The sequence below is a fragment of the Vombatus ursinus genome, unplaced genomic scaffold (assembly GCF_900497805.2).
Source record: "Vombatus ursinus unplaced genomic scaffold, bare-nosed wombat genome assembly UNPS02014817.1, whole genome shotgun sequence".
In the NCBI taxonomy this organism is placed as follows: domain Eukaryota; kingdom Metazoa; phylum Chordata; class Mammalia; order Diprotodontia; family Vombatidae; genus Vombatus; species Vombatus ursinus.
In genome coordinates, this window is record NW_020954595.1 from 2,417,726 (window position 1) to 2,431,882 (window position 14,157).

Sequence of the window (14,157 nt, forward strand, 5' to 3'; positions counted from 1 at the left end):
AGACAACACAAAGAGTAGCTGAAAGCGTTTTGAGGGAGGGAGGAAGAGGTAGAGAGTCCCTTTTGCAGTTGTAGGCAGGGAGATGGCGAGGAGTGACTCGGGAGCCTGCATCTCAGCTCAGCCGTCAGCTTGGGGATGGGGTTGGTGGGAGAGGTCTGAGCTTGGTTTGCTGGATCCAAGCAGGTGGAATTAAGAGCACTGAGCAGAAGAAGTAGGAAGATAATTTAGATGTAATGTGAAGAAAAAACGAAATGGGACAAAGACATCTTTACGATAAGAGCCATCCACATGTGGGCTGGGCTGCCTCAGAGGGGGCGGAGGTCTTCAGCTAAAGTCGGGGTGAGGATTTGTCTGGGGGCGAGATGGGGGTGGGAGGGAGTTGGTGGAGATCTGTGATCAGATTCAAGTTGGCCTCACTGGCATCTGAGGTCAGGATGTTGAATGGGATGTAATAAGCTTTTTGCTTTAGATCCCAATGACACATAAGCCATTCTGGGATTCGGTCCAATTCATTCTTTATTTGGCAGATCATTACTCTAATCTAAACCAACCTCTCCCATACAGGATCCTTGGAAATTATTTTGCCTGTTAATCAATTTCATCCAGTACATCCAGAAATCTTGAATAACATATGAATATGAGAGGAGAGACTTGAATAATTTAAAGGGGTCTAATGGTATTCTGGGACTTGGAGAATTTCACATTTCAAAGCAAAATAATTAAAATCAGGATAACTGACACACGACACTTTAGAGTTTGCAAAAATGTTATTATGCACATTATCTCATTTGAGCATTGATAATGTGGTGGGAAACTGTTATAAGTATTACTGGCTTTATTTTATAAATGAAGAAGAAGGCTCAGAAGGTTGAATATCCTCGACCACCAGCCTGTGGCAAAAGGGAAAGTAAATGGAAAGAATGCTGGGCGTGCATTAGAAGATTTGGTTTGTGTCTCAGCTCTCTGTGTGACCTTAGGTGGATTCACTTCAGCTCCCTGGTCCTCAGTTTACCCATCTGTAAAATGGGGCAGCTGTCATGAGGCTCAAATGAGGTAATGTGCATAATAAAGTTTGTTTGCAAACTTTACAGTGTTGTGTGTCAGTTATCATTTTTTTTTATCATTTTGCATTGATAATTCTTAAGGTCTAAGGTCGCTACCATCTCTCACTCTACTATCTTAAGTTCTGGGGGTGAGATTGGAACCCAGGGGTTCCTAACTCCAATTTAGGCATCTTGGTCACTATTCCTGGCACCCCTTCATAGCTTTCTTATATCTTTGAGATCTAGTAGGAAAAGCAATGGACTTTCAGTCAGGTGCTCCAGGTTCAAATCTTCCACTTTTTTTTAACTTACTAGGAATATGGCCTGAGCAACTCTCTATGCCTCTGTCTTCTCATGTGTGAAATGAGCAGGTTAGCTTAGGTGGCTGCTGTGGTGTCTTGGGGCCCTCTCTCAATAATCCTTTGATCCAGGACCCTGTGAAATCACTTTGAGCTCTCTGCCAGACCTTCACACCTGTGGAGGGTGGTAAAGTGTGAGAAGCCTGGAAAGTTCAAAGAGGACCCATGGTGTGAGGGGCTTTCTGCTTCGTCCTGAATTTTAATGAGGAGAGGGTGACGTGGTCAGACCTGCATGTAGGAAGATCACTTTGGCAGGTGAATGAAGGATGGATTGGGATGGGGAGAGACCTGAAGTCAGCAGAGCCAGAAGCAGCTACTGCAGCAACCCCACTGAGGAGTGCCTGGAGCGAGGTAGGGCAGGGGCAGAGGCAGAGGACAGAAGGAGGTTCAAAAGATGTTGCAAAGGAAGAATCAGTAGGGCTTGACAACAAATTGGCTGTTTGAGGTTAATGCCAGGGAGGAGCTCAGAATACTCTTGAAAGTGAAAGGGAATTTCAGAAGAGGCCCACATTTTGGAGGGGAAGGGATCATGAGTTCTATCTTAGACATTTTGAGTTTGAGATGTCTCTGATACATCCATTTCCAGAAGTCCAGTTGACAGTTGGTGATGATAGACTAGAGTTAAGGAAAGAGGTAAGGGTTGGATGAATAGATCTGAAAGTCATATACATAGAGATGATAATTGATCCCACTGGAATTGATGAGATTATCAAGTGAGATGGTATAGAAGAAGAGAAGAGGGTCCAGATCAGAGCCTTGGGGGATAGCCTTGGTAAGTGGGCATGATAGGGTGGGAGGCAAGGGACCCCATTGCTTTGATATTCCCCTATTGTTTTTCATGCTTCTATCTTAGGTGTTATGGGTCATCCCAAACTTGTGGTGCCATTTTTAATAATGAATGTTTAAGAAAATGGCTTGTAATGAGGCTGGAGAAGAGCTCATACTAGGAGGAGGGGAGTGAAGGAGGAAATAAGCATTTATATAGCACCTACTATGTGCCAGGCACTGCACTAAGTACTTTTTATATATTTTTTTAAATTTTATTTATTTATTTATTTATTGTTAGAAAATTGGGGTTAAGTGACTTGCCCAGGGTCACACAGCTAGTAAGTGTCCAGCATTTGGTCTAAGGCCGGATTTGAACTCAGGTCCTCTTGACTTCAGGGCCCGTGCTGTATCCATGGTGCCACCCAGCTGCCCCTGCACCCAGCACTTTAAAAACATTTCAATTGATGCTCACAATTGTGAGGTAGGTGCTGTTATTATCCCTATTTTACAGTTGAAGAAACTGAGGCAGACTGAGGTTAAGTGACTTGTCCAGAGTCACACATCTACTAAGTGTCTGAGGCTGTATTGTCCATTGCTCTGTGCATGGTGGTGCACCCTACTCCCATCCTCAGCAGCTACAGGAGGAGAAATGTTAGCTCTTCCATGTTCTTATTTGTTTCTTCTTCTTCTTCTTCTTCTTCTTCTTCTTCTTCTTCTTCTTCTTCTTTTCTTCCTCCTCTTTTCTTCTTCTGTTTCTTTATAGGAATTTTTAAAAATCTACTTATTTTCATTGAAATGATAGTCTGTAAATCCACATGACAGGGCACAAATAAACTAAAATGTGTTTAAATATGAAGAAAGTCAACAATGAATGGGTGAGGGTGCCACTCTATTTCTACCCCTTATATTGTGGGACTCTCGTTCTTCCTTTAGGGGCCTTCCCTGATGTCCATAACAGCAGACCATGTGACATAGGGCCTGGGTAAACACTCCAACATCAATCTGTATCTTAAATCTTTGTAAAGCTAAGTTCATTTTTTAGCTGTAAATAAGTAGAAATCCAAATTATAATATTTTCTTCTGGCACTTCAGTCTCGCACACCCCTTTGGGTAGAAGAGCCCTCTTTGGAGACCCCTCCTCTGGGGATTTGGTAGAAGGAGGGAGGCCACCAGGGGAGTGTAGTCACTGTCTAGCAACTCATTCCACCTAAACTCTGCTCCAGTTCTTTGTTGTGTTAGGGAGATGACCCTGGGTTCTTGGAGGTCATAGCAGAAGAGTGCAAACACTAATAAATCTTGCTGAGCTTGAGCTAGTGATTTGGAATAGGACACTTTCAATGGATTAGCCTTTCTGTTTAGAAGAAGTTTTTACCTACGAGATCAACCACCAGTTGGTGAATTTTGTTTAGCTGTGAAAACTTTAAATAGGTCATAAACTCCTTGTTGGATAGAATGGCCTCGGTTTCCTTTTCTGTAAAACAAGAAGGATAGAAAAGAGTACTTGTGACCTCCCTTGCAGCTCTAAATCTTTCATCCTATGAAATGCCAAATCTCTCTAAGTGTATGGTCCTTTCTTGGCTTGAGGCAGTTGCCAAGTGCAGAGCCCCAAAATAAGGTGGATTAATTAACCATCTTATTCTGTGAGGTCGTAGAAATTGAATTCTAGCTAAAGGAGACATTGGAAGATGGGCATACTTTTCGGGGGGAGGCAGAAGGAGGGGGCAAGGTGGATGTGTTTTTATGTGATCCAAAAGTTGGCTAACAATAGAGATGAATTCAATCTGTTCATTGATACTGTCTAGACTTTTCTGCCTCCCAACTTGAAGAGTCTTACGACTTCAAGGACTGGAGTTCTTGTGTAAATAGACTTGGCATTATGGAACTCAAAGAGTTAGGGTCTCCTCAGGGCTCCGCAAGCCAAATTCCTACCTGCTGATACAGCTCCATCATCTTCTCTATAATGAAGCAGACCTGTTTGACAAGGTCTGGAGGAAAGCCAAAATGTAGTTTACAAAGTCAGGTCGTTTATTGGTTTAGCAGACATGTTTGCTCAGTATTTTCAAAAAACCTATTGCTGTGTTAATATAAGCCAGCAAAACTGGCAATTTAAAAACCAAAGAATTCAGAAACAAAAGCAAGGTGTGTGATTTCCTTGAAGGCAATAGAGAGAGACTATGGACTTGTGATTTCATTGGCATTGGGAACTTCCAGGTGAGGAAACTCCGTCTTCCAAGAAATTAATTAATAAGCATTGATTAAACACCTACTATATACCAGGCACTATGCTAAAAGCTGAGGATACAAAAAGAGGCAAAAGACAGCCTGGTTTGATTGTAAGCTCTTTGAGGGCAGGGGCTATTGCCTTTTCTGTGTCCTGGAGACCTAGAGAGTGGCCTAGACCACTGAGAGATTTAAATGCCTTGCCCAGAGCCATTCGGCCAGGGTGTGTCCAAAACAGAATTTGAACCCAGGCCTTTCTGGCTTTCTGAGCCCAGAGCAGGGCTCACTTCCCTCTGCCTTCAATGACATTTCACAGTTGTCCAAAGAGCTGGTGGGCCATCATTTAACATCCAGGAATACAAGCCTGAAAGTTGTTTAAAAAGTAAAAGACAGTTCTTGGTCTTCACTTTAGCATCACGTGTCACCTAAGAAGATTTCAAACACAACTTCACACACTTCCTAGCTGTGCAACCCTGGACAAGTCATTTAACCTGTCTGCCTCAGTTTCCTCATCTGTAAAATCAGGACAAAAATAGCAGCTACTTCCCAGGGTTGTTATGAGGATCAAATGAAATAATGTGTGCCTGTCGTCTTCTTCCATTCATTTGTAAACTCCTCAAGGGCAAAGACTATTTTTGTGTATTTGTTTTCCCAGCTTAGCCCAGTGCCTGGTGCTTAACAGATGCTCATGAACTTACAGGCTGTAGGGCTTTGCAAACCCTAAAACGCTATGTAAATGGTGTTATTATTGTTATCATTATTGTTTTTACTCTCACTGTTATTATTGTTATAATTATAGTTGTTCTAGCTGGGTCACATCCCTTTAAGTCCAAAGTTCTTGGCCTTGAACCTCCCGGTTTTGGGTGTCTTATTTCTGTTCCTGGGAAGCGCCTAGGTCATGTGGACATCAACCCCGCCTTCTTGTTCCAGTGTGACCCCGCATCCGGGCTTCATGGTTTCTCATTGCAGTTCTCTTCTGCCCCAGGAGAGAATCATTGAACGCTTGAAAGAACAGAGAGAACGCGATGATCGAGAACGCCTGGAAGAAATTGAATCCTTCCGAAAAGAGAACAAGGACCTGAAGGACAAAGTCAACGCTCTTCAAGCCGAACTCACGGAGAAAGAGGTCAGTGTGCGCAGTCGGGCTCAGCGCTCCCTCTGTTACCGTTCCACGTGTTTCTTCTCGTTGCAGCCTTTGTGGGAGGCCGCTGGGACCTCCAAGGACTCCACTGAAATGGAAGCCAATGGCAAATTCTGGTTTTCAGCTGTAGGTGTTCAGAGGGAAGTGTTTTCTACAATTCTGTTCAAATCAACAAGCATTTCATAAACACCTACTATGTGCTACGCAGTCATGGTATAGCAGATAAATTGCTGGCCTCTGAGCCCTGAGCCCTGAGTTCAATCTCTGACACATCCCAAAAGCCCTTCACCTCTCAATGTTCCAGGCAACACTCTGAGACTAGAAGTTATAGAACAGATGTCAATTTGTATTGGTAGAGGGAATTTCCATACTGGGATTTCCCCTAGCCAAATGAAATCATAGTTCTAGATAAAAATATATTTACATACATGCGTATGTGTCTATGAATACACATCATATATATACCTATATATATATACGTTTTGTATGATTGAAGATCATACTCAGTAGAATCTCTGCTTAAGCAAAAATCATTTATACATGCTAAATTGTAATAGCACTTTACTAATTATAACCTTTAAATAAAAAAAATTACCAAAGTTCTTTATATTTGGGACACTGTTGCCTCCCATTGTCATCATCATTAGTATCCTCGCCGTCAGTAAACAGACCAAACAGCTTCCCTGCATAAAGCCCTGCGGAATAATAGAAGCCACAATGCCATGGTTTCACCGTGGTGGTACCACGGGTCACTTCTCCTTGATTCTCCAGGGCTTATATGCTCATTTTTGCAGATGAGGAAATGGAGGCTCACAAGAAAGGGGGTGGTAACATACCTTGGGTCATGCAGATAATAACTCTCAGTGACAGGTTTTGAACTCAGGTTTCTCTGCTTCCAAGTTTAGGATTTTGCTCACTGTGCCATCCCACTGATCTTATCTACCTCACTCCCCCCACACAACATGTCACAGTTCCTCTTAAGAAGCAGTTAATTTAGTTAAAAGGTGAGACAAGTAATAAGAAAACACGGTGGGAAGAAGACCGGCCTTGGACTTTGAGGTTCTGGATTCAGGTCCTAACGTAGCCACTCATAAGCTGTGTGGGGCAGCCACTTCATCTCTGTGGAACTTCCCTTCCTCATCAGTAAAGGGGAGAAGGGCGATTAGATTAGACTTTCTCTCAGGTCCCTTAGAGCTCTAAGCCTGGCATTCTATGATATATATGTAACATTGACTCAAACTCAAGGTGCCAGATGACCAGCACAAACGATTAGTGTAAGTCAGTTGACAACTTTAGCTAAGGATGATCTCTGGTCATTGCATGGGGGTGGGGGAGCAGCAAGCATTTATTAAGCACCCATTATATAATAGGCACTGTGCTGAGTACTTTGCAAATATTATCTTATGGGGATGGGGGTGGGATAGGGAAGGCAGTCAGATGACATTCTGACTGCCAAGTATCTGCATAGAGATGGAACAAACAAGTCAGAACATTCTATCTATTCAGGCACATTCAAAGACAGAAATAAAGGGTTTCTTTTCATCTGTGGACTACTAATTATCCATCTCCTGATTTACTCTGTTTAATTTTGTTTCCCCCTAGCCCTTCGATTTCATCTGGATATTATAATGGACAGAGAGCTAAATTTGGAGTTAGGAAGACCTAGGCTGAAACTCTGCCTCAGGCACTTCCAAGATGGTGGCCCTGGGCAAGCAACATCTCTGGGTCTCAGTTTGTTCATCTGTAAAATGAGGGGGTTGGGCTTGAGAGTCTTTAAGATCCTTTCAGGCTCTGGACCCATGATCATTAGAGAGCTCATCTACCCATTTAGATCCACAACAGCTGATTTAAACATTTTTAGAAATTGCTATCTTTTATTTTTCTATCATCTTCATTTCTGACTCTCCCTCTGGGGCTCAGAGGAGTTCAGTGAGAGGCCCAGAAGCGGCACTCGAACCTGAGTCTTTCTGTCTCCAAGGCTAGTAGCTCTTTGACCTCTCTCTGCTTATAGTGATACATAGAGTCTGAACATTCCATCAGAAAAGGGGTTCATTGTTGGTGGATGCTTGTCTTACTCCCATTTCTTTCCTGTTTTAGTCTAATCTAATTGACCTCAAGGAACATGCCTCCTCCTTGGCATCCGCGGGCTTGAAGCGGGATTCCAAATTAAAGTCCCTGGAAATAGCCATAGAACAAAAGAAAGAAGAATGCAGTAAATTGGAAGCGCAATTGAAGAAGGTAAGTGAAGGCCAAGAAACTGCTCCCCTGAAAATGAATGGCCGCAACGGAGAAGGACGAGCCCGTTCTCAGAAACAAGCAGCCGCTTATCTTTCGCCGTCTGCTGATAGGAGAATTAAGTGCTCTTTATTCTTAAGGAGCCTGCCTCAAATCTGTCTGTGAACCTGAAAAGTTATGTTAGGTTTCCTGTCTAAAGAGTGCTTGAAAAATTGATGAAAATACCAGAGTGGAAGTGAAGGACGTTATAAAAACCAGCCGTCACTCGGCGGGCAAATCTAAACTTCGGTCAAAGATAAATGCGAATGTTTGCAATAAACCAAAGAATTAAAGGGTCGCATAGTAAATTATAAACTTCTACTCCCAGCAAAAGGGTGTCGAGTTCTTGTCCTGAAACTCTGCAGAGTTTTCCCTGGATAACTTTTAATCCGTAGCCATCGACCAGCCTAGTCAATTAGTGGACAGAATTGGTGGATGATAATCTGTCCAGTAAAAGAAAAAAAAAAGTGAGAGTGGGGAGGGGGAGGCATAATACGAAAGAAAGTATGTTGTATGTATGATTCTTTTATGAAAGACTATCGCTGCATTCAGGGTTTTAAGCGACTAGAGTATTTTTTGTGGATGCATTCCCAATCATGCCTTGTTCTTTTGACTCTATTCTTGTGTTGTTTGGTTCTGTCTGCATTCATTGTTTGCACTACTCAGAACGTGATGACTTAAGTACTCTGTTTCCCTTCAGCAGCGCCTTTATCAGCCAATCAGAAGCCCAGATAAAAGTTTCTTTGAATCCCATACTGCTTGGAGTAAAATTAAACTACTTACATAAAGTAATCTGTAACAGAGTGAAATAGGGTCTTATTCTCGAAAGCTATGGAAATGTTGATAGATGGATGATAAGAGAAAAGCAGGGATCATACGTGAACTGTGAAATTGTTCTGAATATTTAAAAATGGTGTGATGGAAAGTATAAAGGAAATGTAATGGGCTATCTATTTTAGCAGGGGATTTGGAGAAACGGTTATAAGAGATTATGCTAATGTAGTTTGTATATGAAATAGATGCAACGGATTCAGAGAGACGTGGGGAACGGGTCGAATCCTCTTATGACTACAATGGCTACCGAGACCCAGATACCATCCTGTTTATTATCAACAATATTCTATATAACCAAATTGTCTTACAGCTTAAGTAGCACCGCTTTGTGAGATTACAATTTAGAAGCCCAGAGCTGGAAGGGTCCTCAGAAGCCATCAAGTTCAATCTTGATCTGCAGCAAATAATCATCCAGTAACTGTTCAAAAGAAATCCAGTATTGCAAAATCTATCATTTCCAAAGCAGGCCACTCTCTGTTTGGAGAGCTTAATTTGTTTTTCGTTTTATTTTGTCGTTTGTTTTTTTTTCCTTACCGTCAGCCCAAATCTTCCTCCTTGTAGCATCAAACATTGCTCGTAGATGTGCTCTCAAGAGTCAGAGTTTACCATGAAGCTTTTGACCAAGTATAAAGTACAGCCATATAATGAATATTGTTGTGTATGTGGTACAAGGAAGAAACTAGCAGTAGCCAGAGGACCTGGGTTCCAATCTCTGTACTACCGCTACCTTCCCATTTGACTTTGGCCGAGTCGTGAATCCCTGAGCCTTAATTTCTGAATCTGTAAAATAAGGGGACTGGATTAGATGGCCCTCTGACATCTCTCTCAGCTCTAAATCTACGATCCCATGATCCTACAAAGTCCACGGACTGAGAAATTGATCACTGATGCTCCTTTCTGTTTAAAACATATTTGTGCCTTTATACGTTTTTAGGTTATAGTATTGTTTTAAAAGAAGTGAAATCGATCCAAGAGTTTTGAGTGGCCATTACTTGATTCTTTTCCCCCAAAACTGACTGTGATCTTTCCAAAGAAGGAGCAGCTTTAAAATTATAGCAAAATCCCTTCCCCTCTGCCACCAGACAAAATATAGGCATTTATAAAGATTCCACCCTTGCAACATCTTAGAATTTCTCTTCTTTTCTTAGTTGTCTGTGTGAACTGCATGCTTTCAATTTGGGCTTGTTCAGGAGCCATTTAATCCCTGAAGCTCTTTGAAGGAGGAGTTTTATATGTTTATGCTTGTAACTCCCATACGTTGCATTTGAACAAAGTGATAAATCAGTGCCTGGAGCATTCACTCTACGTTCTCCCGGAGCTTTCATGGTAGCCACAGTAGAAAAACCTGTGGTTTTCCCTCCTGACTCTCAAGCAGCAGTACAGAAGACACTTCAGATCCCAGGCCAAACAGCATCATTCCTGTGAACATTGAAAAATTCATCTTTGCCATTGGCATTAGAATTAAATTAATGTACAACAATCACCTGACCACATAGGGTACATTGAGTTAATGGAAAGGTAATTTGGGAGTGTCAACAAATCTTTGCTCACACTATCATCTAAACAAACTGACGTCCATTTTAATCGGGTGAAATAGGGTAATTATAATTTAAATATTTTTATACCCAAAGCTAACCTGCAAATATAATTTTGTTATTTTTGGCCGTGTGTCATTAACTGAATTCAAAAGTTTAAAATATTTTTCCAGTAGTCTTTAATTTTTGGTAATAAATAGTTCTTTTAAAGCCTCAAGTACCCATCACCTAAAAAATGGAAATCTCCATGAAATATTTGAAATTTTAAGCCAACATTTTAAGAATGTATGTATAAACGCATCATTCAGTCATGGGAAAATAAGCATTTATAAAAGCCTGAGAGTGTTTGGGTGGAGAGAAAGAGAAAGAGAAAGAGAAAGGGGGGAGAAAGAGAGAAAAGAGAGAGAGCTGCTTGTGACTAAAAATTCAAAGATTTACTAAATGAAAACTGAAAGCATAATTTTATTATACCATAAATACAACATGAATTCCCAATGGAAATTTGCCCCAGATTTGTAGGGGCAAAGCAATTTCTACCATAAAATTCATGGTAGTGTTGTATTTTTCTTTTTTTTTCTTTTTTTTCCTTTTTATCTTTTTACTTCTGAGGGGGAGAAAAGATAATATTTTTTAATTGGGCTGAAAAGAAAGGAGGTTATTGATCTCAGCTCTGAAATTTGCTATCTATGTGAATATAGGTGAATCACTTAATGTCCTTGGGCCTCAGTCATCTCATCTGCGAAATGAGGAGATTGGACTACAAAGTCTCTTAGGATCCTTCCAGCTCTACGATTCTATCATACTATCCCACATTGTTGGGAAAAATATATTTCAATTCCTAAAGTGTTGTCTTAGTAATTATGACTAGAAATGGGGGGGGATTGGGCGGGTACCCTTTTAATGATTAAACTCTTGTACTTGACACTCCAGCCCCATAACTCATTAAATTGATATTTAAGAGAAAAAGAACAGAAGTGCAACCCTTAGAAACATTTGCAACATTAATAGCCCATGAAACATCCTATGAAATTTTTTTTCTACAAAAATTGTAATAGGAGAAAGTTAAGGATGACTCTGAATAATTGGGAGCACCCTAATATGAAGGCTCTCTTAGAATTTAATTTACTTGACTGATTATGAATGAATTGTCCAAGATAGTGACAGGCAATGAATCATTTGGGGTTTGGGATAATTTCTGTCTTCTTTGTCCACTTGAAAATGTTTTACTCTTTTGTGTTATGGTGCCTTGCTTGCCTATATTTGGCTGTTGCTAATCTGCTGTTTGCTAAGCTCTTACTTTCCAAGAAACAACAACCAAAAAAAACCTTTATTGAATAGAAAATTCAGGCTTGTGTTAATACAAAAGAAGAGCCATAAATTCAGTGATAAGATTTAATTAATCTTTTATTATTACCGTCTTTGAAGTTTGGGTGATAAATTGCAAGCCTGGCCGAAAGCACTCTCAATGATTCATTGCTGAAGCCCCGCACTTCATGCATCATCCAAAGTGGACAGCTTTCTTTATTTCACGGGCTATTTGACTTGAGAAAGGGAAAGTAACACAAACCTTAAATTTCTTATTCCAGCTATTCTTTTTAAGGAGCCAAAGTCAACATTTCTGTTCCTCCTACTACCTCTCACTTTCACCATGGAATGTTTAGCAACTGAAATTTCTTCTTCTTCGTCTTTTTTCTTTTCTTTTCTTTTCTTTTTTTAAATGACGAGTTCTGTGCAATTGCACTGGATTGGTTGAGCTAATGCTATTTTCCTGAATCTTTCCTTCTTTCCCTGTCTGTGCTCCTTCACTCCTCCCCAACTTTGCAATGTAGCAAGCTGAGCAGTTGTTCAATCAGATGTACAATCCCGTAAGTCATTTCTGAAAGTTCGCCGCTGTAACATATGCAAGCATGAGGATCCCGTGAGCCAGTTGTATCTGCCCTTCCTTTGAGCTTTCAGCATCTGTCCTTGATCATTCTTTATTTTGGTTTTCTATCCAAAGAAATGGACTGGGGGGCTGGAGAGGCTATTTCTTTCAAAAGTGAAATTTGGAAATTAACAACCCCACTAGATAAGTTACTGCCTGAATTGAGGTCCTCAATCTTACCAGGGTAGAACTACATTCCCAAAGGCCACTTTTAAACCTAGACTCCTCGAGTACTTTTTTAGATCCTTCAAACACTTGCCAACCTTTATAAAAAAAAAATACCTTAATGGACATAGATTTATGTAATAATAAATAGAGCATATGTATTGTTGTCAATAGACAGTGATTCAAATGGGTGTGGATGTAAAAACTGCATTCCTGGGATTTGCCATTAGACAATGCTAACTTTATAGAGGCTTTTAAAAGACCTTAAAATATGCCATTGCTACAGGATATACAGTAATGCAGCATAATGGTAACAAATGATAATAAACCCATTTATTGCCCTACAGAGCAGCATCTAAAAGTTAACCCAATAGAAACATTCCCATTTCTTATTTCAAAGACCTCACGCCCACCCCATAGCTGAATGGTCTATCCATCTTTGCAGAACAATTTGTTTTTTGTTTCTTTGTCTTCTTAAGGAAGAGAAGAATTGTTTTTGACTTTTTGAAACTTACAGAGCAGCTACTTTTCTATCTGTTGCTTTGTATATGACCAATATTTTTAACTTGGCCAAAATTGTAATGCAAGAAAATATATGCCATTAGAAATTAATGGAAAAGAAGATATTTTACATATTTACTATGTGCCACGCACTGGGGAAATAAATAAAAATCAAAGCAGAAAAAGGGAGACAGACCCTGCCCTCAAGGAGCTCCCACTCTTGGTTGCCCATAATTCTAGGGAGTGGCCTAAAAACATGACTGCTATCCACCAACACATTTTTATTGACAAAGCCATTGCCCCACAAACAACCAAATTGACAACAAACATTTACTAAACATCCCTTCCATGCCAGGCGCCATGTTAGGTACTGAGAATAAGTAAATAAAGTAATAAGTAGTGAGAATAAGTAAATAAGTAAATGAAGTAAAGTGAAATAGGCCTTGCCCTCAAGTAGCTTACATTTGGTCAGGTACAAATTGTACTTGTATACAAGGTAACTGTTTGGGGCAATGGTAAGCCACTCATGACCAGGGAGAAGGAAACAGGAACAGTTTCATTTAGAGCAAAGGTTCTTAACCATTTAGTGTCATGGGTTACTTTGGCAGTCGGGAGAAACCTACAGAATCTTCTGAATAATGTTTTTAAATGCATAAAATAAAATACACAGAATTATAAGGGAAAATGTAGAAATAATTTCATGTATATATCTATCTAGTGTGTATGCTTTAATATATAGTATTTGTGCAATAGTCTCTCCAAGAGAGTACCCCAAAAGTACTGTTTGCTGGTATCTTTTTTATCCTACACAATCCAAGTACAAGTAAATGCCTTCATTTTCTTCTCCTTTATTCTTAGGTCATGCCATTGTCATGCCACAGCTAGCTGGCTTCCTGGCATTTCCAGTGGGCCTTGTAGTCTCATTTCTCAGAACCATCACTTTTCAGCTATGTGACTACTAGTCTTTAATTCCCTGGGGCTTAACTCTTGCCATTATAAATACTACACATGTTTTTCTTAGTTATATCTTTCTTTCTTGGTTCTTATTCTGGGTATATACAGAGTATCCCCTGTAGTTTTAGGCTATTAAAGTTGAAACTCAACTCAATATGTTTATACCAATTTTTGGATCTATATATCTATAATCTATCATCATCTCTTTATTCCTGTGATCTCTCTATATCTATCTATCTATCATCATCATCATCTCTCTCTATATTTATCAATCATCTTCTCTCCACATTTTCTAACTATTTTAAGTTATTAAAGTTGAAACTGAACTATGTAGAAAGAGTTGAAACCAACCCATTGCATTTATACCAATTTTCATATCTCTATATCTCTATTCTATCATCTTCTCTCTATATCTATCTTCATCATCATCATCATCATC

General features: G+C 40.1%; 1 protein-coding gene across 1 annotated transcript in view; it reads left to right on the forward strand.

Annotated features, from left to right (window-relative positions):
* Nucleotides 1–14,157, forward strand: part of ERC2 (ELKS/RAB6-interacting/CAST family member 2) — an 888,684-nt gene that overhangs the window by 387,306 nt on the left and 487,221 nt on the right. The window contains exons 9-11 of the mRNA XM_027835912.1: nucleotides 5,376–5,516; nucleotides 7,629–7,769; nucleotides 12,004–12,039. Of these exons, the coding sequence (XP_027691713.1) occupies nucleotides 5,376–5,516; nucleotides 7,629–7,769; nucleotides 12,004–12,039 (318 nt within the window). The remainder of the gene's footprint in view (nucleotides 1–5,375; nucleotides 5,517–7,628; nucleotides 7,770–12,003; nucleotides 12,040–14,157) is intronic.